The sequence below is a fragment of the Anguilla anguilla genome, chromosome 12, assembly GCF_013347855.1.
Source record: "Anguilla anguilla isolate fAngAng1 chromosome 12, fAngAng1.pri, whole genome shotgun sequence".
Classification (NCBI taxonomy): Eukaryota; Metazoa; Chordata; class Actinopteri; order Anguilliformes; family Anguillidae; genus Anguilla; species Anguilla anguilla.
In genome coordinates, this window is record NC_049212.1 from 33,605,025 (window position 1) to 33,631,833 (window position 26,809).

A 26,809-nucleotide genomic window follows, 5' to 3' on the forward strand; every position below is an offset into this window, starting at 1 on the left:
GCTATTTCATATGTTGACTACTCTCTGATTTAAACAAAAACCAAAAAATTTATTTTTGATGTCTCTGTTTAACTATTTGCTAATTTCCACTAACTGCTTAAACAGTCACTTTGTTCAATAGACAGAACACAAAGTTGCCCCGAATAGACTGTACTGTTTTTATTTGAGCCCTCATTTTTATTCTAATTGACCCAGAAGACCCCCCACCCCATCCCTCTATCCAGAAACTTTGCAGACAAAAACACTTTCCATAAATCAGAACTTTCCATAAATCACAATCCTTTCACAGCATTGAATTAAAATTTGCTAATTCTAAAAGGGGAGAAAAATGGAAGAATATGCCAGCTATAACCCAACATTGTTCCTGCTGGGCAGACCAGGGAATGATAAATGAGTACCCAACAGGCTTAGCGGCAAAACCGCCACATATGCCCAGCAATATCAAGGTGTAATAAATATATAAATAAATCATAATAATAACAAAATAGAAATGGATGTGTCTGGAACACTGGCTTAATAAGAAATTGTGCGCTTTCTGTTTAATCCCCCCAGAAAATGTGATTAATTGGATGGGATTGCACTAAAGAGGAGAACCAAATGGCACCATGAACATGCAAAATTAGCATTTTCCAAAATACGTAATTGGTATGCTGCAGGATATTGAACTGCATGTTTTCTTCCGCACAAATTTTTCTCTATAAATCTCATGTCTCCCTCCCTTGTGTTTGACAGTGTGAACGTGATGTCGCCAGAGAGGCTGAAACGTTCCAAAAAAAAAACGTGTGTCTCAAGGTGTTGCTTTCGAACAGCTATAAAAAAGTCAAGTGGCGTATAACTCTGCCATACCCAGTTGCCTAGGCAATGTTGTTTTCTCATATTCTGCATTTATTTTGTGTGCTGTGCAGAAAAATATTTCCCAAGTCTTGCCATAGCAGGTACAGTACAATTTTTGAAGCAAATGTAAATGCATGTGATAGCTCACACCAAATAATGCACAGTGACACTCATAAAATATACTCTCAACAATTAGGGTTGTGCTTAAAATAATAATATGGCAATATATGGCAGCTTACCTCTTGACAACCCGAGTGTCTACACAGTGATTGTCACATCAACATGATTATAGGTTAATGAAATGAATGTTGATTAAAACAGAACGTTTGTATTCCCAATATGTATAGTTTCTTCTCATACGGTTTCTTTAAGTTACTTGTACAGTTCACAGTATTACACATTGGTGACCCTCAATGATGTTTTCCTCAGTGACTCAGTGAATTTTGTGGTTTTAAAACCAAAACAATATTTTGTCTTGGGATGTGCATTGAATCACAAGGTGCTTGATAGTACTGCTAATGTGCACAGTACTTGTATGTGTGGGTGAGGCTCCATTGCAGCAGATATACCTGCCATCATCGTGACAATTCACACAAGTACAGTCATTGTTTGTCAATTTGTAATCAGATCATCCAGAACACAATTTCATGGGACTATTTATCGACACAAACAATTGATATCACATTTATGTTTGCCAGATAGTAATTATTCTTCACCCTCAACTCATTCATGAGTACGCTACATACAGGCAGGTGTAGCAGTCATGCCCGGTTAATGACATGCACATCGGGGAAAGGGACATTATTGTCTGTGCTACCATCATTAGAAGCAATTTACAAAGCCACGGTGTATTTCACACTGATATGAATTAATCAGATCCCTCTTGTACTCAAACTCTGTCACAGTTATATCAGCACAGAGCATTGTACTGACTGAGTGATTTTATGAAACACCAAACAATCCGGTGTTTTGATATCTGTTTTTGTCAAGTTTAACATCACATGAAACTTCAGTGAATATAGTCCATTTCAGGTACAACAAGTATTGCAAGATGCATCATATATGCTTTTATATATCTGAGGAGAAAAATAATTCCACCGCAGATAAATGAGAGATATAAGAGAGAGAGAGAGAGATAAATGTTCTTGAGCTCCCTTCTCACCTTGGTTCAAGTTTTTTCAACACAACGAAAGCTCATTTAAAGCCTCCCTTCAAGGGTTACAAGGCTTTTATCAGTTTGGTTGACAAGGGTCATGCAGTGTTGATTGATTGTTGGGTTTGAGAGAGACAGAGAGAGAGGGAGAGGGAGAGAGAGAGAGAGAGAGAGAGAGAGAGAGAGAGAGAGAGAGAGAGAGAAAATATGGACAGAGAGACAAAGAAAGCGAAGACAAAGATGACAGCTTTCCTTCAGATGGGAAAAACACCCAAACTTTGCCACAGTAAACACAGTGAAAATGGGAAGCAGCCTCTATATATACATAAGATTTAAACACACAGACCCTGTAATTATTCTTGTCACCATCAATATGAAGTACAGAAACAGATAAGCCTTTTCCGTTAGTCAGGGGTTGTTCCCTCTCATCCTCCAATTCTCATTAGAGGCACTCCTCTGCTCACTGCTTCAGAAAATCGAATTGGTGGCCACAGAACAGAAGCGGCAGTGCGCACAATATCCATTGTGCCACGGTCTCATTCCGGGACTGACGAGCAGCGCAAACGCTACACAAGAGCTACGAGGAAGCGCTCTGATCTTTCATAACGAGCCCAGCCTCACAGGACTCGTTCTATTTCTGTCTGCAGCCGCTCACATGTACAGTACAAGCGCCTCAAAGCACACGTGCGCGCAGGTGCGTGCATGTACTTATGCTAACCGGCAACGCCGCATCAGCCGACAGTATTGACAACACAGCGACAAGGAACTGTCTCGCCTGGCCCGAATGTGTCAGGCGACGCCGTGATCTGACGCGCTTTTTGACGCTTCGTAACAATAAGGATGGATATCAATCGGCGGCAGAGATCAAAGGACCTGAGGGAACTTCTGAGGAGCAACAGGGACTTATTAAACTGCGAGTGCAGAGAGAGTGAGTAAGAGAGAGATTTCCTACAAGGAGATCATGCGCATCATCACTGCGGATGAAACGGGAATATGTGGAGGAATCAGTTTCAGTAATGAGCTGTGTGTGTGTGCGCGCGTGTGTGCCGCGCGCGCGTGTTTTCGTGTGTCACGAGCCTGTGCCATCTGGATATGCCTGAAAATCATGCGTCTGAATGATATTACAAATGGCAAACCACGAGATTATTTTCAATTAAAATGTGAAAATGTATATCCCCCTCCCCTCAAACCGCCTCATTCTGCATTCCTTTGATTCCCGAAGTGCAGTGGAATCCACAGAGAAGCGCCAGCCATGGAGGGAAGACGGGAATTGGTAATGATGACGTGACGGGCTGTTCGGCAACATCTCGCACTCCCTCCTTAAATTACAAAGCTTCCTGGGATTTCAAATGACAAGCGCATCCGTCTCCGGAAGTTCATTGCTTTGCTTCTTCTAATTACAAGAACTGGGGCAAGGCATGTTAGTCGTCTGCAATAAAATAAAACAAAACAAAAGGCATCCCTGGATTAATGGCACAAATAAATCAGAAATTAATAGCCAGCAGTGCAGATGGCAGATAGCTGCAGGTTCGTATGGAATCAAATCACGCAATCAATAATCATCATAAAACTATGACAAGTAAAAAAAGAAAAGAAAAAAAACACGCCTGGAATTACTAAAACACACACACACAAATTGGTTCTAATGTGTCATAACATCAAAGAGTTTTCCATGGAACGAAGAGAGGAATGATCCTAATGTTTAAAAAATTCCAGATTTAGACCAAAAAAACACATAAAATACAAGTAGAATATACCGTATTTATTTACAAACATGGTCAAATAAAAACATTCAGTTTATTTTGTTATTATACAAAAACACATAAGCTATTATACAATATACATTATCATACACAAAATAGGTACCTAAAACATACAATATACTGACACATAAATGATTAGGACTCTTAAAGCATAAAAGCCCTAATTTATGATACAGCCAGTACTGGTTGTTGAGATTATGGAGTTTATTGCATTTCTAGTATTGTTGATGTATTGATGCATTTAAGGCAAGAATAGCAAAAACTGAAGAAAAAAAACCACACAGATAAAACACACTCCACCATAACAATTCAGCCATCGATATTCCTTTTTTCTTGTTTTCTTTTTGTAGTGCACGCGCTACAACTATAACAACAACAAATGAGAGATGGTAGGAAAGAGCACACTTCAGAAAAGATTTTTACGAGACGATAAAACTCAAAGGAAGAGAGATTGGTCCTTTACAATGCTTTGATTTAAGAAGTGGAGTAGGAATAAGTAGTCTATAACACTGTGCACCAAAATAAACAAAAAAACAATTTTCATTTTCGATATATACTTATATATACTGTATATAAAACGGTCCCTGCTGTGGCATGGCTATTAGGTGTTCAGTGTGTCCCTTTGACTCATTGAACATTGTCAAGTGACAGGCCTACGGTGGGTCCTTAAATCAGTCCACACCGAGGCATGCTGGGAAACCGAGGGAAACCCCGCCTCTCGTTCACCCCCCCCCCCCCCCCCCCTTGCTTTGCAGCCAGGTGATTGGCTCGTCCCAGTTGGTCTTCCGGCTTCTTCCTCCCCCTCAGTAGGGGTACTGTTTCTGCTTCTTCCCAGCGAAACAGGCCAGCCAAGTGCACACCAACATGGCCGCCACCGCCCCCGATCCCGTGCAGTAGTACGCCCAGCCAATTTCGCAACCGCCTGCAGACAGAGAAACAGGAAACCAAGACAGAGCATTTCAAATAAAATCGATGGCTTGAGAGACCCATAAATGATTTAAGTCGCTGCCCACTTCAGACAGACTGCACGACGGGCCGTCAGTGTTTTTTTTGTATTCCGTTTACACTTGATGCGCCTGTCTTAAGAAAACGCAGCTTGCATAACTTAAGTAAATTCTCGGCCTGTCTGGTCTATCGGTTACAAACGAAGCTCAATATCAATGAAGCTGAGAAATACCTTTACCGGTAAAGCCGACGAGAGAGAAAGACGAGAAGCAACGATGAATGATGAAGACTATAGTTTATATTGCGTACGGGTCTCCTATTTCACTGCGAGGAGAAACAACGAGTTTAATAATGAGTAGAGCATTTGCTGGCCATGTGTGATGGAAGCAGCAGGCAACCTCACTGCTCCAGACCGGCAGCTCCCGATAAACTAAGACGCCTGTTATTTGACCGTTTTCTCCTCCCGTTTAAATTTCTCCCTGAACCTGACTTCTGCATCCACATCGAGAGAGAAAGGGGAAGGTAAGTAATTGTAAAGGAAAAATTCAGTATGGTTATTAGTTGCCCTGTTTTATTCGCTGTCTATAATGGATGCCTTTTATCTTGTCCGGGTGATGGATGCGTCCCGATCAAAAGTGTGATTGGCTTTGTAGGACAGGAATTCCTCGGTGGCACGTGGTGAATGAGAGTTAATCCCACAGCACGTGACTGCAATTATTCATGTATTCATGGGTGTATGAGTACGTCTGTACATGCGTTTGAGAAAATAATGGAATTCCATATGGATATCCATATCAACCTTGGTATCATCTTGCAACAAATGAAATGCATTGCTTTCAGGATCAAAGAAAATATGTATATAACCCGAACCTGAATACCCTTATTCTTTAATGCACAGATAATCCTGTTGTATGCAGATATTTTTTCTTCACAAAGTTATTCATTTAGACCTGAGTCCAGAGGTGTGCATAATTATTCTGTTTTATTCTTCTTTTCATGCTGATATAACGAAAGTAGCATTTGTAATCCAGCAAAATGTGTAAACCGCTTAACTGTACTTTCGCAAAAACTTCATATACAGTGAGTGTATAACTGATATGCTGTGCTGAAAGTATCTTTTAAAAAGAGGTCTGGTGAAAGAGGTTTGGCATTTTCGTTCAAGCTTCTGGATTTTCACCGTCAACTGTGAACCTGGGCCACCTTTGAAAAAAAATAAAACAATAAATAACATGCTGCTTGAAAAGAAAACCCACTCAGCCACTCAAATTGATCATTTGCTAACTCCCACACACCTTGACACACATACCACCTCACTCCTCACCTACCGCATGACTATGATCTCTCCAAAAGAGAGAGAAAAAAAAAACGGTTTGGAAGGAATACAGGATGGACCAAAAAAACGAAGAGTTCTTAAGTTACTCCAAATTGAATGAAATTTTGTGAGTCAGAATGTTTTGTTGTTTCTTAGAATTAAAGACTTATCTGATTAAGCTTAATATCACCACCTCAACTGCATAAAACAGCAGGAGACAGCAGGAGAACAAGGAGGTTTTATTGTTTAAGTTTGCTGGACAAATCTTCAGCTCCGTTCATGGAGGACAGCACTCCCTGGGGAATGAGCTCCTGTTATAACTTCATAGGTCATCAAAATCCACTCCATAGATAAAATGGAGTTACTTTATCTGTCAGAAAGTGTAGAGTGTTCAAGATATCCGAGTGACTGAGTTAATTTCCATATTTACTGCAGAGGTCTGACTTCATCTAACTCTCTACCTCTCTGAAAGATACTCCATACTGCTTATCCTGTTGCTGGAGGTTTCTCCAGAGGCCAAGTTTATATTTAGCGAGTATTCTTCAGCAGAGTTCATTTAGCGGGCGCCTGAAAAGCAATCCAAGAATCCACGTCCCGAAATGACCTGAACGCCAGACCGAAAGCCTGCGACAGCTTCGGTCCAGGGAACTGCGAATCAACAGAAAATTAATATATCTGTGTTTACTGACATTTACAAGCCCGGACTCTCTTCAAAGTGACAAGCAACAACATTCTTCAGGCTAATTTGATTGCCTGATTTTATTTCAGGCTGATTTGATTGTTATTAATGGAAAGAGGTAACTGATAACGTCACCAGAAAGTTGTTATTAAACTGTGCACACTGTCCTGAAAATAGCGGCATTTTAGTCAGTAGCATGTGATTGCTGGGCTCTTTATCTCATGATAGTAGAGACGCTAAACTTGGAAGCACACATCACAGTTCCGTTCTAAGGTTGTTCCCATTAGCTATTCATCTTTTTTTTCAGCTTTTCAGCCTGTCTCGGGTATAAAACGTGCAACATTCCAGACAGGGGCGTCGTAGCGGGGGGAAAAGTGGGACTGACTACCCAGGGCCCGAATGGGGGGAGGGCCCTCGAAAAGCCTGGAATGATGCGTGAGAGAGGAAAGGGGCCCACAGAGACTGCTTATGTATAGGGCCCAGAATTTTGTGCTACACCCGATTCCAGAACCCTAAATGGAAATGTGAGATGGAACTTCATGGAAGTATCAAATTAGGGTTGAAATGAAAACCTACAGGATAGTACATCTCCAGGAACAAGGTTGGCCAGCCCTGTTTCACAAAATGGAATTACTCAGTTAGCTGGGTAACTGCACTGAGTAAAACCCAGAACCCCTCCCAAATCTGGAACATGGACTGCAGTAAAAAGAACTGTCCTGGTTTTCACTCAGCACAGTTGGACTACTGTTAGCATTTAATATACATGCGAGTGCCATTTTTTTACGTCTCTAGCAGGCACTGCACTGGGCCCGAAGCTACAGCGCGTGGATTTCTAAAGGAACAACTCTTTTGTGTTCTGCTGGAGGAGATCAAAGAACATCACAGCTTTTGACAGCAGGCAAGAGCTTCTCTACACAGAACTTTTAGCAGTTTGATTCCACAGACAACCTTGGTCGTAACTCACACACACTGACACGCAGTACATGCAGCGTACTGCGCTAAGAACGTGCTGCCTTGTACTGAGCACACATTATGATTTTATCCCAAATTTAGCTCCTTCGGTCGTTCTTTCCAGTTTGTCATAAATTTATCGCAGTCATCGGCGAAAATGGTTCTGGCTAAGAAGCCAGCATCAGATAAGATGCATTCCACAGAGGGCTTCCCATACACTAAGCTCCGCTTTATTAAGTGCACATTTCAAGCTGTGAATGGATACCAAGCAGTTTTTCTCTTCTTTAATTATGTTGATAAATGAATATGCTGTAAAATCCTTGGCTTTCACAGCCACCTCGAATAAGGGTGTGTGTATTAAATGGCCTTTGTGTGGCTGTTTTTATATCTGTTTTATTATTTATATTGTACATTTATCTATTTTACTTATTAATTTATATATATATATATATATATATATATATATATATACTTTTACTTGCTAAACAGATATCCAACAGCAATTATATATTGTATACTAAACAATGCAATCACTGCACTGCAAACTGTCATTCTCAACAAGAAAATCTATGAGTCAGAAACTGTGTTCTCAACAAGACCAATTCTTTCCTTATTTTGTGCGTTCTTGTGTGGTTTGTGCATAACTTAGACACATCTGTTGCAATCATTTGTATTATAGATGTTGATGTTGTATCGGAGCATGTAAATGCATCCCAATTAGTATATGTGCTCCTAAACTATTTGCCCGGTTAACACGCATCAAATGCTCCTAAAATGGCAGCACTGTAGAGCTCTGGTCCCGTGGTGCATTGTGGGAAAGCAAGAGCGCCTGGACCTTACCGAGCACAAACTGGTCCGAGCTGTTACTGCACGTCTGCCTGACTTCCTCACTGTCCCATCCCAGCGGGTAGAGAGCACATCCAGAACCAATTAGCAGGCCTGAGCGAGAGAGAGCGAGAGAGTGAGAGAGCGAGAGAGAGAGAGAGACAGAGAGAGAGAGAGCGAGAGAGTGCACATTAGTCATGTTAATGAAGGGCTTCAACAGGACTTGTCTGCACAACTATTTAAAACAGCAGTGACTACGAATATGAAGCATCCTGTTTTTGTATGTTTTTCAAAATATTCTGTAAAAAAAAACAACAACAAAAAAACAGAAAGCCGTTAGCTACGGAAGGAATTTAACACACTTTCTGGCTGAAATGCGTCCTTTGTCATGGCAGGATTTTAGACTGAGAGGAATGACTGGGCTCAGGCATACAGGGGCTAATAATGACACAGTGTGGTGATGGCATTCTCACCCAGACAGAAACTGCATATCCCGATTACTTCCAGCTTATCTGTCAGCGCAACATGAGCCATTGTGATGGGTGTTCATCGAGGAATAAATCACATTCAGAAATAATAATGGGAATACATAGAAATGGCAAACATAGCAGCAGTAGCTAAAAACATATGGAGGAAATAAAGTTTTTAAGCTAATCTAATTGATTTTTTACAGAACCATCAGGCCCTGCATTTCTGTTGAACTGGCCATTAAGAGTATGTGTGTATACACACACACGCACGCACACACAAAACATGCCCACACCAAGCCATCTGCAAACCTCTGTTCAGCGCCACCATATTGAATAATAGTTCCTCCTCTTCAGTAACTTCCCCGAAAGTAGCCAATTAGCACCGTCTCCCATCGGCTATTTAAGAAATACTGCGACTGGTTTGGAGCGCTGCACTCAGAGGCGGCGAAGATAAACCCGTTACTGACGAAACCGCCATTTCCTCGTCACGGGAGGCAGACACCGACACTCGAGCGGAGTCGCCGGCGGGCAGGTCCCAGTTAATAACGACTCGTCGGACTCTCCGGTCCCGTTTTGGGGGGGGGGGGGGGGGGAATTGGAGCGTGGGTCTCCGCAGTGAGCGACTTTGCGATCGCATTAGCTTAATCCCGTTCAATTTGCCTCCTTTGCCGCTATCGGTTGGGGGAGAGAGAGAGCGCTGGGCGGAAGCGGCGGGGGGAGATAGCCGGGCGGCAGACGGGCCGTCTTATTACACACCGGGTCCCAGATAACAAGACCAAATTAATCCATGGCCTAGTGCCGAGCCAGAGCCCCCCGAGAGAACCACTGACATCTGAGAGGCAGGGGCCCAGAATCTGTTCCCCCACACACACACACACACACACACATCATCTCTCTCTCACACATGCACACACACCCGCACGCACCATCGTGCTTCCTGCCACACGCACTCAAACACCACCCACAAATCAAAAGGACAGCACTCCAGGCAAATGATGATGTGGGCGAGAGAGCGACTCTCAGTGGGTTTAACATTCCACAGCCACACACTGTGCATGTACACAGTGCCTCTGGGTCAGCTGGGTCCACCAAAGATGCGTCTGGAAAAGTGTACCAGGGCTGGCGAAAATGACATTTCAATCCACTGCATCCTGAGTTCATGAAAAGTATCTGGACACCTCTTGGTCTGGAGCTGTTTTCCTGGGCTTGGGCTAGGCCCCTTATTTCTACAATTCTAGTTGATTCTGTGGTTCCCCAACAGTTTGGGGAAGGACCTTTCCTGTTTCAGCACGACAATACCCCCTTGGCACACAGCGAGGTGCATACAGAAATGATTTTGTTGAGAACGATGTGGAAGAACTTGACCAGCCTGCAGGGAGCCCTGAGCTAAACCCCATCCAAAATCTTTGGGATCAACTGGAGAACTGTGAGCCAAGCCTAATCTCCCAATCAGCGCTCGACCTCACTAATGCTCCTCTGGCTGAATCGGAATGGAAGCAAATCCCTGCAGTAATGCTCCAACATCTAGTATAAAGCCTTCCCAGAAGAGTGGAGGTTGTTAAAGGAGCAAAGGGTGGACCAACTCCATATTAATGCCCATCATTTTGGATGAGATGTTGGATGTCAGGTGTCCACATAAATAAAAAATAAAATGGTTGAGCCTGCAGCCAAAAAGACATGCAAGCCACATCAGTCACACTCTCACACACACACACACACACACGTACAAACACACATACACACACACTGGAAAAGTAAGTTGCATTTCCCACTTCTAATTGTTTAATGTCATCATTAGTTTCGCTGCCTGTGTCCCCGGCTAAGTCTGTACTCGTAATTAGACCTGAAAATAAATGAAGGAGAGAGAGACAGAAGAGAATGTTAATAATGTTAATCCCCTTTTCTCTATCACCGAGAGCGGATTCCCAGTCAGGTGTTCACAATAGCTACTTTCCATCATTAATGAGCCAAATTAGCGCTGCACTAATTACATTGTCAAGCAGGGTGTTTAACCTGTGTTCTCCTACTCATTGCTGGCCTACGCTGGGGAGAACTGCCTGCCTGGGTTGCATTCACAACACTACAATGGAAATGATGTCCCCAATCAATGTAATGACAGAAAAGAAACAGAGAGAGAGCTCATCAGTGAGTGGATGGATGAGTTGGTCCAGTGTAAGAGTGGATGGATGAGCAGTTACTCAAGATGACCATTTGGTCCAGTGTTCGAGTGGATGGATGACAGTTGGTCAAGTGTTAGAGTGGGTGGATGACAGTTGGGCGAGTGTTAGATTGGATGGACGACCAGTTGGCTGGGTGATTATTGCTGTGGGATCAGGTGGTCAGGAGGAACTGGATTTCTTAGCAGAAGGGTAAGGGCATGCACACCTGAAGTGTACCAGTTATCTACTGTGACACGCTTCAGGAAATGTTCGTCTGAATAAGTACAATGCAAGAAATACTCTGCATTTGGATAAAGGTGGATAATGCTGTCTGCAAAGCAGATTAATGATGCACACACAACAGAGTGTTCTATTTTAAATGTACGGGACACTTGAGTACAGGGGCCCACATTTAAAGAGGGGCCCAAAAATCTGTTCCATGCAGGGTACTTACCCAGTTTACGCAGGCAGTCCAGGAGACAGAGGCAAACATTTCCAAACCTTTTCAAGCTGGCAAACAAAAAGAAAAAAAAAAAGTGCCTGTGTCTGCCTCAGATGCCTGCTCTCGGCTGATGGATCTCTTTCCTGCCAAAATCTTTTTCTCCAAGACACACGTTTTAAAGGTCACTGCTCAGTTATTCCAGTTTTGATGTTTAGGGAAGTGCGGAGCTGAAATGAGTCTGACTCATTAAATCCGAACACCCCAGGGGGGAAAAGGGGCCTTTTAGATGTAGATCTTAGCAGCACGTCTTCATCTTTCCCTTTTTTTTCCCCAGAAGTTTCTAATTCTAGCAGCTCAGCATTTTCATTTATTTATTTATTTATTTATTTACTGCAACAGAGAGGCGAGGCGTATACATTAAAAACAGTAAGGGGTGTGTGTGCGGGTCATCATTAAACACAATGAACTTTGATCTGAAATAGATTTTAGGCTAAGCAAAAAAAAATAAAAAATCTTCCCGTTCGGCGTACGGCACGTAAACAAAACAACAACAAAAAAAACCAGTGCGAAACAGCCTCACAGCCAGGGTGCTACTTATTTATTTATTTATTTTTCTGCGGAAATGCATGCGCTGCGGAATATTAAACAAAATCGTAAATTCTCTTTCATGTCCCGCGCTAACGCTAAGAGATAAAGAGGCATGTAATTGGCTTTAATTTCCTCTTGGCACCGGGAGAGGAACAAAAAGCGATGGATGCGTCCCTTTGATCACTGGCTGTACAGCCACGGGGTGCACATCGGAGAGGGGGGGTAGGGGGGGGGGTGGGTCAAGCTTCGGGGGGCCGTCCCCGACCGACAGACAGCAGCATGCACTCTCCCCCGCCCCCCCCCCAATCAGTTCTACACAGTGGGACAAATGGGTGGTGGCCAGACTGGAAAACACAAACAGGCATTCCTCCCCCTGGTGTTGGATTTCTCCCCTTCTCACATGAAGAATCTGTCAGATCGTGACAGACTGACACCAGGCACACGGCAGGATTGCCAAACCATAAAAAGCAAAAACTAGATGGTGTCTGGCATCCATACTGAGTTCCTCAGAGGTGAGGGAATGTGGGAGTTTGTTGACTACATGATCCAAGACATTCTCCAAATTCAAGGGAACTTGATGAGCTCAATAATAATAACAGACAATATTGAGTTGATTCTCCTTTCTGCATGGCAAAAATTAGCCCTGTGGTTCCCAAACTTTTTTAGACAGGCCCCCTTTTGATAGTAGAAATGTTAATGCCCCAGACAACTTTGGTTCCGCTTAGATGCCATTTTCTTTCTGGTCTCTAATGGTTTTTTTTTTTTCACCACGCCTCCCCCCACGCCCACCCCCCCCCCTCCCACACCCCACCCCGAGGGGGCGTGGCCCCACTTTGGGAACTACTAGTTCAGTCAATAGATTTGCTTACCGCAGGCATTTTAGGTCAGTCTGTGTCCGGGAAATCTTAAATCCATCATTTAATTGGGCAGCCCCGTCACATAACCAAGGCAACGGCAGCGCTTATTCAAACGGACAAAAAATATGTAGGCGTACACAGCACATGAATAATATATTCATTCGATTTCTTTCATTCCAGTTTAACAAAAACATTCTATTTTTTTATTTTAAATATTCGACGGTGGCTAATTCTGTCAAATCCCATCCTCCACACTCCGCATGTGGGCTATTGAGCAGAAAGGAGGAGGTGGGAGGGAGCTGGCGAGGAGGAGGAGAGCCTCCGCGCATGGGAATGCGTGGATCTACGCGCCGCGATTAGTGGTGAAGTTACCGGGCCAAGATTTCGCAGGCAGTGTATTGCAGAAGGGGTGGGGGGGGGGTTGTGGCTGGAATTGGGCATCTTTATGCTAGTCTGTACCTTTACCTCATGTAAAATGAGAGCACTGTATAATGCCGTGCACATGACACGCGCTTTGTAAGTGTAACGAAAAACCAGTAAAACCAGCGACCCTCGGGAATCAGAAATGAGTGCCTCTATTGTCCCTCATTTAGGTCACCCATAGACGTCTTGCCAACAGACAAAGGCTTTCCTGCATTTGTGCATCTTGTACAGAAGACCGGTGCTCTTAGTTTCATGTCCCCCCTGGGATTCAGTTCATTCACAGCAACTCTGTTGCAATTTGGTCCCAAAAGTTTTCTAATGGGATTTAAGTGAGGCGACTCTGCTGGTTAAAAAAAAAAAAAAAAAAGAACAAAAAAAGAAGAAAAATGAACAGCCTGAACTCCTTCCTCCTCAGGCTGTGAGTCTAGGCCTGCACTCTACTGGCCCAGCGACAAGTGATGTTATCGCCTTATCCTGTGTCTACAAATCTTTCTGCCAGGCCTAATCTCAGCACTGGCTCCAAATCACATGTACGGTTTGAGTCCAAAAAAAAAAAAAAAAGAAACAGATTGTTTGGTGTACGGTATGTATGCGTTTCTGTACACAGGTGAATCATTTATCTGGACTGCCAGTGCATATTTTCTTCATTTCTTGAGAGTTATCTGCTGTGAGGCAGTCGAAATGGAAAACAAACAAAAAAAGTCAAGCCCCAAATCCATTAACACCAGAGTGATAGATGTTCGGAGAGTGAATGCATTCAATTTTAGTGCGGTCCTGACAAACAGGAAGCGGCAATTTGAGTTTGATTTGGGTTTGAAATCTCGTAGTTCAAAACACGTGGGAGTAACTACACCGGGCAGTTCAGAGGTCCAATATTAAACTAACTTTACATCCTGTTTTGACATAAATTAGCCGGAATATCTAGACTTGCCCGTTAAGAGAGTACCACACACAGCAATTATCTAACATCAAAGGCAAATGACTCCTTCTAGCTACTGACCGCAAACAAACAAGCTGGTTCTTTAGCTGAGAAATAATTCACAGGCCAAGACACACGTGAGGGACCATGTCTGAAGATTAATTAATGGACTCAATATGAGAGGTTGTGACTGTTCAGAATGTTCTGTATCAAAGCCCAATTTTCCCTCTAAGGCCGAGTAGAAGGAAGAAAGAAAGACAAACAAAGTCCTTTAAAGTAATGTTTTTGTGAATTCTGATTTTTCTTTTTCTTTTTTTTACTCCTGGAGGGCTGTCATTAAGAGTTAGAGTTAACTTTATTAGTCATGTTTAAAAACTGAAATGAAGACATGAAATTTGTCTTCTTGGTGCACAGACAGGGAAAAAGACAGAAACAACATCCTACAACATCATACATCAGCAACAACATCATATATAACATTGAAACATAGTTCAATGACTGGCAAAAGTCAGAACGCATTCAAGGTGGCTGGCCCATGTCATGGTGGTCTAGCTATATCTGGTCGGTGGTGAGATGAGACTTGGTGACCAAAGAGATAAGGGAACGTATATGCATGCACACGGACACACGCTCACATGCAAACACAAGATGACACACACACACACATTTACGCTGCTTCACTGAGGTTAAACCAGGGCAGGTCGTGGAGACGAATCTACATTCATACGTGTGCGAAGAAGCATAAAACAGCTCCAACCTCTGACTATAATGCAACTGTCACATTTTCATGCATAAGCATGAATTATGGCGTGTGCCAGATCTGCCATTCTTTAACATCTCTTTCACCATGTTAAAGGAGACACACGCCATACCATATACAGAAGCATAACACGTTTCCAAGCTGCAAGCACCTCTTTACCACACATCCGGCGATACGTACAGTTCTGCGCAATTAACAACAAAAAAAAGAGAAGGTTGTCCAGCTTGACTGGTGATTCAAAAGTGCCTTATTTACCTATATCCTGAAAGTCCCACCCACTCCTCTTCAGAGCTGGTTGATATGGTAACCATAAAGGTCACTAGTTCAAACAGGCGTATGCATTTAATTTGTAGTTCCTTTTCTTCTTCTTCAAATGTAGATATTGGTATCCTGAGAAGGCCTTTTTTGTGATGCCGCACTCAAAAGACACTTCAGGCAAACGCAGTGATCGTTATTTATTGATGAAATTATTTATCTGGCAGATTTCTGCATTGAGCTTTAATAATGTCACTCATCTACCCCCGGCTCAATACATAAGCCTCAGGGCTCAATATCAATCACACGTGCCTTTCCATCAGAAGCCTTTCTGCTGACTCCCCCGTGGGACAGTTCAGTATCTGTCAGTCGTCATGTTTGAATGGCTCTTAGAGGGCCGGGGCCGCAGTCCTGGGTGACCATTCCACAGCCCTCCCCAGAGACAGGAGCCTCAAACGAAACGACACTGGCCGCAGATCACAGTTCAATACGACCGCCTCCACATCCCTGCTCGCTTATTTAAATATGTCCAGGCTCAGAAGCAGGGTAGGTATAAATAACAGGCATGGGGGGGGGGGGGGGGCACGATTCTGTCCTGACTCTGTCCACCTCCGCTTATCTACATGATGCCAAAATTCTTTTTCATACCTTTCGTACTTCACAGGGTGCTGAAGTCTTTTGTCACCCCCCCCCTTCCCCCACCCCCCTGCACTTGTGCACCCCCCCCCCCCCCCTTTGTCTGAGGGAACCCTGAGAACTTGACGTCATGTTCCACTCCCCTCCCCTACTCCATTCAGGTCTCAAAAGTGGGGGGGGAAGGGGGGGGGGGGTGGTTGGGGCAGGGCAGATAGGGGAGGGAGGAGTTGGAAAGGAGAGGGAGGGAATGAAAGAGACGCTATATTCCTGGTCAGTGTGGTCCCACTCCTCTTTAATGGAGGGTAGAAAAGAGAGGAAGAAAAGAGAGGAAGCCGAAAAGTACATGGGGCGATTATAGTCCCATAAATCATCTAATGAATAATATCAACCTTACACAAATAAAACCTGATTCACAAATATTTTTCGTATCGTATCTTGCAAACAAAATAATTGGTTCACAAGTATGTTTTTGCACTCAAAAACAAATCTCTCCTAAACAGACAAACGTAATAACATATTTTCATTTCTTGACACACATTTTTTTTTCTTTACGAAAAAAAATCATTTGCCAGTGTATGGGCATTCATCTGATTGGCTGGAGCAGACTCAGCGGAATAAAAAAAACCTATTTCTGGATAAATGCACATCTTGCTGTGAGGAATGTCTCAAAAATTCACAAATAAACGCGAGCGATTCCACACGAGCCGGGTTATGTGTAAATACACATCCAGCCATAGTCCAGTGAATGCCCATACAATGCTAAATCTTTTCAGAAAACACAATGTGTGTAAAGAAATTAAATTGCATTTGTCTGTTTTGGAGAGATTTGTTTCTGGGAGAAAAAAACATACAATATTTGTGAAGCAATAATTTAGTTTGAAAATAAAAAAATAATTGTGAATTTAATTTGCATATTTCATATTGTTTATTCAATGATTAATGAGACTATAATAACTCCATATAACAGGGGATCGAGGAGGTAGGAAGGAAGGGCAGAGAGAAAGAGAGAGAGAGACAGGGAGAGAGAGAGAGAGAATGTGGATAAAGTGAGAGGAAGAAATCATAAGACAAGCTGAGATCACAACTTTCTTCCTATTGGAAAAAAACACTCCAGACTTTTCCACAGTAAACAGTAAAATTGGGAAGATGTTGCGCAAGATGTTGTGTAAGATTTTGGTCTCTTGAGTGTGTGTGTGTGTGTGTGAGAGAGAGAGAGAGAGAGAGAGAGAGACTGTGTTACGTGTATTGACTTGGAATTTATGCATTACGAGTGAAGAGTACCAACAACTACTCTAATGAGGACTTTTAACATGCAGTTCTGGTGCAGTCGTTTAAAATTACAGGCACGCAAATGCACGGCCGACCGATGTCCAGACACACAAGGAATAAGCACCAGCCCAGCTTAGCAAGCTCAAGTGCAGAAACGTGCTTAATCCTGCTCAAACTTCATCTCAATTTGAGCCCCTCTGCAGTTCGCCTTGGAGGCTTTCATCAAAAGAGAAAATTAAAAAAAAAAAGTCCCTGCTCTCTCAAGTTCAGAGCTGACCCCAAACCTCAGGGGCACTTATCCACTTCTGTGGATCAGTGTGCGTGGGCAAGGCATATTCAGGTTGCCTTACTTGGCTTCAGTTCCATAAAAGTTTCGTAAAGTTGTGCTTTATGTTCACAGTCAACTAAAGTTTGAGTGCCTGGCCACCCACGTACCCCTGGGCTTGCTCGTGTCCATTCCATTGCGACCTTTGCCCCTTAAGCAGTGGTATGATACCCTCGGCTGACCGCAGCCTGCACAATGTTTTGTCTCCCCTAACAATTTTAATGAGATCTGTATAAGAATTCCTTGGAGGAGCATCCCCCCCTCCAAAGTGATCTTATTGATTGTGGTAAAGGGATAGTTCACTTTCTGGGCTAAAGAGTCTGCATGCCTTGCTCCCAATGTTGAAGAGTCTGCACGCCCTGTTTCCAATGATAAAGAGTCTGCATGCCCTGCTTCCAGTGCTGAAGATTCTGCACACCCTGGTTCCAATGCTAAAGAGTCTGCATGCCCTGTTTCCAATGCTAGAGTCTGCACGCCCTGTTTCCAGTGCTGAAGATTCTGCACACCCTGGTTCCAATGCTAAAGAGTCTGCATGCCCTGTTTCCAATGCTAGAGTCTGCACGCCCTGTTTCCAATGATAAAGATTCTGCATGCCCTGTTTCCAATGCTAAAGAGTCTGCACGCCCTGGTTCCAGTGCTAAAGAGTCTGCATGCCCTGTTTTCAATGCTAGAGTCTGCTTGCCCTGTTTCCAATGCTAAAGATTCTGCATGCCCTGTTTCCAATGCTAAAGATTCTGCATGCCCTGTTTCCAATGCTAAAGAGTCTGCATGCCCTGTTTCCAATGCTAAAGAGTCTGCATGCCCTGTTTCCAATGCTAAAGATTCTGCATGCCCTGTTTCCAATGCTAAAGAGTCTGCATGCCCTGTTTCCAATGCTAAAGAGTCTGCACGCCCTGTTTCCAATGCTAAAGATTCTGCATGCCCTGTTTCCAATGCTAAAGAGTCTGCATGCCCTGTTTCCAATGCTAAAGAGACTGCATGCCCTGTTTCCAATGCTAAAGAGTCTGCATGCCCTGTTTCCAATGCTAAAGAGTCTGCACGCCCTGTTTCCAATGCTAAAGATTCTGCATGCCCTGTTTCCAATGCTAAAGAGTCTGCATGCCCTGTTTCCAATGCTAAAGATTCTGCATGCCCTGTTTCCAATGCTAAAGATTCTGCATGTCCTGTTTCCAATGCTAAAGAGTTTGCACGCCCTGTTTCCAATGCTAAAGAGTCTGCACGCCCTGTTTCCAATGCTAAAGAGTTTGCACGCCCTGTTTCCAATGCTAAAGAGTTTGCACGCCCTGTTTCCAATGCTAAAGAGACTGCACGCCCTGTTTCCAATGCCTAAACTGACTGCTGACTGAATGGAGACCACAAACACCTGCAGAAACTGTGGCCATACAGAATTCGAGCTCGACACCCTTGAGGTAGACCTTTTTAAAGTGATGATCTTGAGTTGTGTTGAACTGTATCGGGCCTGTGGGGGTGTTGAATACAGTGTCCAAAAGAGAGAAGTGTTGAGTGGGGGGCCGTTGGGGAGGGCACAAGTGATGGAAGATCATTTAAAGGGTTAGCAAGTAAAGTTAGCAAGTAAGTCTTAAAGAGACAGGTGCTGATATATGTGCTGTAGGGTATCACACCCCACAGTGTTAAAAATCAGCGGTTATGCCGAGCCTATTTGAGGCGCAAAGTTGCAAAACCCTTCTGCAGTGGGAGTTCAGACCGAAACAATAACGTTCACACGTTCTAATTATAGCCACCTCCAACTGTCTGGGAATGTGCCTTTGGCTTTCAGAAGGAGACTGGCTGACAATCTCAGATTACCAATGGGTCACCATTTCTGCTCATGTTAGTCATAATGACAACATCATCATCGTCAAATGGCAGCAAGAAATAAATCCTTCTCTTCGAATGCACACTGTATAATTTCCAGTAATTTAATTAAAATCTGTTTAACAGAGTACATTATGATCCCAAATGGGACCATATATACTCTGTTAGATTTAATTCAACACTGGACGTTTTATTGTGCATTCGGCCACAAGCCATCCAGAAATGCAAAGAGTGTAATATATGCCCAATGCAGCATCTAAATTCAAGCAAAAAAGCATTTCTGTCCAAAAGCAATTTATAAGCTGGGGGGAAAAAGTGTATAAAATATGCATGAGAACATAAGGACAGGAAGGGTTTTTTTTTACCTCTTAAATAGCCTTACAAGGGCAGGCACTGTCCAGAAGGGTCATTCTCATCGGTGGAAACCAGGCCACCGGATATCCCGCTGGGATACGAGCCGCTAAAAGGGCTCAACGATTTTTCCAACAGGCCAGGGAATGTCTTAAATATTCTGACAGTGTAAATGGTGATCTGCCATCTGAGACACGCCCCAAATAAACCTGGGCCTAATTAATGATCCCCCCCCCCCCCCATATGGCCTAAAGCAAACCTGCTTGAGATCCCAGCACACCGACTGTGATCCCATCACGCTGTTTGAGACCCCATCACACAGTTTGAGAACCCATCACACAGTTTGAGACTCCAGCACACTGTTTCAGATTCAAGCACACTGTTTAAGACCCCAGCACACAGTTTGAGAACCCATCACACTGTTTGAGACCCCACCACACAGTTTGAGACCCCATCACACAGTTTGAGACCCCAGCACACTGTTTCAGATCCAAGCACACTGTTTAAGACCCCAGCACACAGTTTGAGACCCCAGCACACTGTTTGAGACCCCAGCAAACAACAGGCACCTCATTGACACCATCAGAAGAGCGTCACTAAAACTTCTTCAGCTCATAACCCACTGAAGCAAGTGAATGCAATTTCTGTGACCTAACGTATATTAAAACATAGCATGTCGTTCCTTTAAAAACATCAAAACAACTGCACGTACACTGCAACAATGAACTGGTACAGTGTTGTCACTGGTGTGAAAGGCAACAGAAAACTGATTCTTTTGAGGGGCATGTCCCACCCTAACCTCTCCTTGCTCTCACCAGTGGGCCCTGGCCCCCTATTTGGGGCCAAGATGTCCTCCAAAGGGCAATAGCCCATTCCCCAAAGAGAAGGCAAGCTATAGGGGAACACAGCTGTACAGGCAACCTCTGCTCCGGAGGAGGCCATCCTGGATCAACAGCACCTGCCACTCTCAGATAGCTATAGTCTGTTCCCATGGGAACAAACCCATGTGACACAGGCTCAGTGCCCTAAGACAGCCCCCCTCCACATACATGCATAGTCAGCTCCAAGAGAGTGATGTCGAAAGCTAGCAATCACATAAAAAAGGGCCTGTAGATGCAAGATACATTTTCAGCAAACTTATTTTGGTCCTTATTTCAACAGCAGGTTTTATCCAAGAAAACATTTTTTTTCTGACATTCAAATTCTCTTTTGACAAGCTGCCCATTTCCTCAACGGCATCGCTTGTCAGTTGACTTATGAGGCAGACATCTGATGGTGGGAAACTACCGGAGAGTTGGAAGAAACAGAGTGGTAACAGGGGTCTAAGATAAGCCAGAAGAAAGAAAAAAAAATATAAAAAAACAAGGAAGGGGGAAAAAAAAAGCGGTGCATTCCTCGCGTGGCAGTCAGCTGGCGTTGGTTCGTGGGAGAGGGGAGGGCTGCCCTGACACTGTGGGAAAATCAGCCCTCCGCTTTCCCCCGGCTCCCAGAAGACCCGCGCCGGCCTCGCCCCGCCTTCGGCCCCAGAGCCAGAAGCCCTCCGCGCCTCAGCCGCGGCTCGGCTCCCCCGTCTGAAATTACAACCTGACCTTGCCTATCGCCCCTCCCACTCCCGGGGGACGCGTGGAGGTGGAGCGGCAAAACGGAAAATAAGGAAAAATAAGCGACCGTGCTCGCGAGACAGACAAAAAAAAATCCCCCGTTAAAAAAAAAGAAATAATTGAATTTTTTGATTTTCTACCAGTGTTCCACATACGTGTCGCTAGAAGTATACCGGTTTTCCTTGCTGAATTGAGCTCCCGGGCTTCGCCACAATGGTGTAGTTTTTGTATTTGTGTAAAGTGTGAGACCCACCCATAAAACGATGTGACCAACAAACTGAGGAGGTGCTACTGAGAATGTGGGGAACGATTAAGGGATTTGTGCGAAAGGCTTGGAATTTTGGCTGATGTTCGGTTGCTCGCTGACATAAGGTGAGTTTCAGTCTGACAGCGAGACGTGCGGGAGAGAGCTTTACTCTCTGCTAAGAGATTCCTGCAGTCAATCACTCCATTTGCTCAAACGTATGCAGCAATGCAGGATGGGAAAAAAAAGAGAAAAGTTCAGATGAATGTCTGCATCGCCTCAAGACCGTGTTTCCTCTTTCAGGACACTTCCTGAGGCGGACTCGCATTTCCACAGACAGCGTTATCGACAGAGGCGGGGGAAGGGAGGGCCGAAATGAAGGATGCGTCGAGCGCAGGGCCCCGTGAAAGCGCTGCGGTTCAGCTCTTTTCCAGCAGAGCCCACTTCCTGCTCCTGACCTTTGATGGAGCCCAAGCCTTAAGCTGCGGTTCTTAAGAGTCGGCCATTAGCCTACCCCCCCGCGATAGCATTCATAAGCCGGATCAATGCGCAGAGCCGACATGAGAATATTTATTTTGTTGTAAATTACTTACAGCATCCGCTAATGAGGCAGGAGGGTGTGGGGGGGGGGGGCGGGGGTGGGGGGAGGGAGGGGGGCATGAAAGTCATGGCGTACAGGCGTAGGAATCCGTAATTATTTCCAACGCACGTCCTTTTCGTTACGGTCGGAATTCAGTTCTGAGCTTTTCCAGCTGTTTTTCATTTCAGCGGTGGGGCCCCGGCTCCTCGGCACTGTAGCCCGCGGCAGTGACATCACAAAGGCAAAGATTAATAAGCACACTCCGCTTTTTTAACAAAGCACCGCTGAAGTCATCACTCAAAACTCCAACCCTCTTCATGAGCAAGAGAGGCTGAACAGGGTTCTTAAGCCTTAGTTTCGCTATCGCTAGTTTGGGCCCAAAAGAAGCTAGCCAAGCAAAAAACATGCCCCTTAGGCAATAGCAAGGAACTGGCCACTGTGACACATCAGACGTTTCCCCCGAGGGTGTTGGAGGAGAATCCTGGCAAGAGGAACGCTCCCAAAAGACTGTGGAGAGTGATTCTGCAGCCTCCAGTGCAAGAGTAACTCCCCTCTGCACACACAAAGCGTTCCTCGTTCGTGTCTGAAAACGGGCTTCTTTCAAATGTTCTGCCTTGATCATATCTAGCCGGGTCTGGTTATTCCAAGCACTGAACCTCGTTGTCTGAGAGGGACGATATCTTGTTCAGCAGGGTGAGTGTCTCTTTCTTTTTCAAAACTGAAGCAATCAGGACAAGTTTGTCAAAGGAAAAAGGCAGTTTGGAACCAAACTCCCATCTTATTGCCTTCATTCTGGATCTGCGTAAAGTTTTAAAACAGCCCCTAAACTTAGCAGTCCGTCTTCATGGGAAACCGATGACACCGTCCTGCATCCACGTGATGGCAACTCTTTATAAAGCAGTGCAAGCATCAAGGAGCAATTTCCTGTCACACCGGCTCCGACTGCACAGACAAACAGAGCATCAAGATGCTAGAATTTTCCGCCAGGAAAAAAAAGGTCACTCTGTTCAAGATGAAGCACAGCCTGACATTTCATTTGTGGCAGCCTTGTTATTTATGTGCTCAAGGATTACAGCGTCAAATAAAAAATAAAAAAAACTATTAAGCTCAACCATGCACTGATGCTTTGGGAGTAATTACAAAGAGCAGCCCTGTACATGAATTAATATGAATTAAATTTGCAGGACAGGTTCCCCCTTATCCTTGAACCCAAGGATTACTTTCCCTTGTCTGTCTAAAAAATGCAGCTTTGCAGATTTGAATTTAAAATTTCCATTTTGTAACTGTGCAAATTTTTAATTCAAATTTTCTCACGTCATGTTTTCAGCGTTTAGGACAGTCTCTTTCTCACAGCCAACTACACAGCTAGTATTTTCTATGTCTAGAGGGGTGGGGGTCTAGGCTGAAAGACGTTTTGACCAAAACGGACTAGGCTTACCCAAATTTAGCTCAGGTTTTGACCTGGATATAGCCTGGCTACATCCTAGAATACTTTCACTTTTCAACAAAATGTAGCCGGAAAATGTAATTTCACCCGAACACCTAGACAGCGTTTCACCGACTTTCCACCACAGAAATGTTCACCGTGTGTTTACAGAAGCAGTTAAGGTTTAGTACCTTGCTCAAGGGTAAAATGGCAGTACCTAGTCTGGAAATAGAACCCAGCACCCTCTTGGTTACACGTCCAACTCCCAAAGCACTATACAACACTGCCACGCCCATCATATGTATACCATAGGCAGGAACTCTAATTATGTTCCAGACAGCTTCCCTAATGACACAAATGAAATGGTACCATCTCTGGGGCCTTCCCATTGTGTTTGCCTTACAGTTCCTCAAGCACACATAATATCGCTTTCCATCCCGCAGCATTATCTCATATTATCTCCAGTAAATTATTTTCCACGCCAAAGGGAAGCCATGCCAGAAGAAATCAAGAACGAAATTAGTTACAAATGAGCAATTTGGATATTTGTATGAAAAGAGACAGCGCACGCAATTGCTTTCGTTCTTCGCTTCTATTTTCAATCCGTCGTTCCCGGTAATTATTTGTATGTATTCTTTCGAGGACCACTGGGCCTACCGAGACGCAGGAGGAAAAAGTAGGCTAGATGACAGCCCGACAAGATTTTTTTTTCTTCCACTTCACATTGGGGAGAGGATTGTTCTTAAAAGTGCTTGGAAAAAAAAAGCAATTTGGAGAGAAATTTATTATTTTCTTAACCTCTCCGTTCCACCAGTCAATTTACGAACGGCAGGATCAAAGGCTTTGGAGAGGCCGCCCGGGGGCTTGTCTTAACTAACTTTCCACGGTGTTTATTTCTTCTTTAACTAGAACACGCAATATCCTGAGACATGCCCGAAGGCTGCTTTCATGGGCTGCCCAATTAAATCAGTATATTAAGTGACACACCTTTGTTTTTTCTGTGTTTTAAAAACATGTATATTAATATTTTTGTTTTGAATATTCCAACCTCCTGTAGTTATATCCTGAGGCAAGACAACTAACAACCACAAAAAAAAAAAAAAAAATGAGAAGAATCTGCCATGAAAGATTCTGCAAATGCCACGGAAACCACCGCGGGCCCTTCGACGCTAAGCACCCACGTTTCAGCGTCGCCATCAGATATCGGAAAAAAAATGACACAAACAACGCGCCGCGAGCCGGCTCAACCTACAGCCCCCCCCCATCCCCCCCCAGTTTCATTTTAGCGTTGGCGGCAGCAGAGACGCCCAGCGCGAGCGTTCCATCGTCGCCATTGCCGTTATTTTTGGCTCACGTTCGTCAGGGTTGCTGAAATTGCCCCTCCGTCCCCGTCACAGGGGGTGACAAATCCGGCCGTTTTAACAGGATCCCTGCCGCCGTTCCGCTGCCCCGCCCCCGAGCTGCTCTTCTTCCATCCGGAGCCAATCAGGTTGGCCGGGGCGAGCGAGCGTCCCGGATGACTGCTTATCTGCTCCTGTCTCCATACCTCCAAGACCGCCGGCCGGGGTACCTAATTAATCCCAGGGAAGTCAGGCTGATAAAGGGGGAGGGGGGCACCGGGCGTCCTCACGGTCCTGGAGCAGGCTGGGCCTGGAGGTCCATCAAAGCGCAGCTCAGTTCCACTACCTTCAGAACCCAACAGTCTCTGAGCACGCTGGCGTTCATACATTAAAACCTCCTCTATGGCTTTGGGCAGTGGAAAAAAAAACCCAGTGCTGCTGCACTTCTGGGAAATAGAATCCAGAAAAATTCAGAAAATAGCTTGAAATGAGGAATCAGTTAAGCAGTTGGATGGTACATGATGGCCAAAAAAAAAAAACCAGGAGCATGTGGACACGCCTTCTGCATTGTCTCTTCATCTCATGAGTACATGAAGGCTACAGAACCAAGCATTCCAAGGGGCTGTTTACACGAAGTCGGTTTTTCAACCAAAGAATACGACACAAAGCCATCAAACGGACCCAACTACGCATGTCTATAAATTATTTAACTCAAACATGTGAAATGCGTGTGCAGCACGCTCTGGTGATCTTGCTTAGGCGCTCGCCAGTAGTGACACAGTCTATTGAATATGTATCAGATCTCTTTAACCTCTGCCCGTAAGTCAGCGGAGGCAGTGGAGCTGTATTGTACTGTGACATCTTGCTTTCCTTCGGGGGTAATTACCTTTTATTACGGTATTTCTCTTTGTGCCTCGGCCCTGTATCGATTTCACCGAGGGGAGAGGGAAGGGGGCAGACGCTGGGCTCTGGGTGTCCTTCGCGAGGGCGACGCGGCTCAGTGTCAGACGAGGGAGGAGTGAGCGATTACAAACCCAAATCTGTTACATCGGGGCCTCTCACGGCAGACCACTGGAGCTGTGTGTGTGTGTGTGTGTGTGTAGAGTGTGTGTGTGTATATATATATATATATATATGTCATATATATATAAAAACTTTGAATAAAAAAGTTTTAGTTTAGTTTTCACTCACGATAATTACTGAAAGGTCATAAAATGGGTTACACGGAGAAAAGGTTGGAGACAGGAAGTGGGCGCAGCTTGAGTTCCTCTTTACTGGAAGCTGCACAACGGCATTATTCACGATTGCGTGCTACATATTCAAGTGAGAAACATCTGGATGCACTTGGAGCCCATTTCCCCACCCAAAAACCCCAGAGTGCTGCATCCCAGAATGCAACAGTGGGGGTGACAGGGGAGGGGGCCTCTCCTGAATTCTGCTAAATTTTCAAGACGGAGGTTCAGCAAAAACAGATGCTCAACAAAACAATCAAAAAACAGAAATCCCACAGTTCCATGTCATGGACAGCCTTTTTAAAAACACATTTAGTGCTGTCCACTTGAGAGGGCTTCCTCCAGCGTAGTCGTTTCCACTGGACTGCACAGCTTAATGAATACGATCTATCAATTCATTGTTCAGGCGACATCAACTCAGCGTCCACTGGCTGCTTTTTTAAATTTTTATCACTTCCTATAAAACGGAAACAAAATGGCATCGTAATGTCATCTTAATGAAGACACAAAAAAAAACTTGAGTACCTCGTCAAAAGGAGAATACTTACAGTGTGGAAATAATTTGAGGAATGACAAGCCGGGAAACCATTATTACGCTGGTTATTTACACCGTAACGGGTCCGGGCGAAAGATTAAGAGGCCATTGAGTTTTATT

The 26,809-nt window shown here is 44.3% G+C and overlaps 1 protein-coding gene across 2 annotated transcripts in view; it reads right to left on the bottom strand.

The window, feature by feature from the left end:
- Window positions 1-3,734: 3,734 nt before the first annotated feature.
- LOC118208801 (LHFPL tetraspan subfamily member 6 protein) overlaps window positions 3,735-26,809 on the bottom strand; it is a 57,621-nt gene continuing 34,546 nt past the window's right edge. For both annotated transcript variants that reach the window (XM_035383686.1, XM_035383688.1), the window contains exons 3-4: window positions 8,478-8,576; window positions 3,735-4,672 (exon numbers count right to left, since the gene is read on the bottom strand). In XM_035383686.1, the coding sequence (XP_035239577.1) occupies window positions 4,554-4,672; window positions 8,478-8,576 (218 nt within the window). In that variant the 3' untranslated portion in view covers window positions 3,735-4,553. The remainder of the gene's footprint in view (window positions 4,673-8,477; window positions 8,577-26,809) is intronic.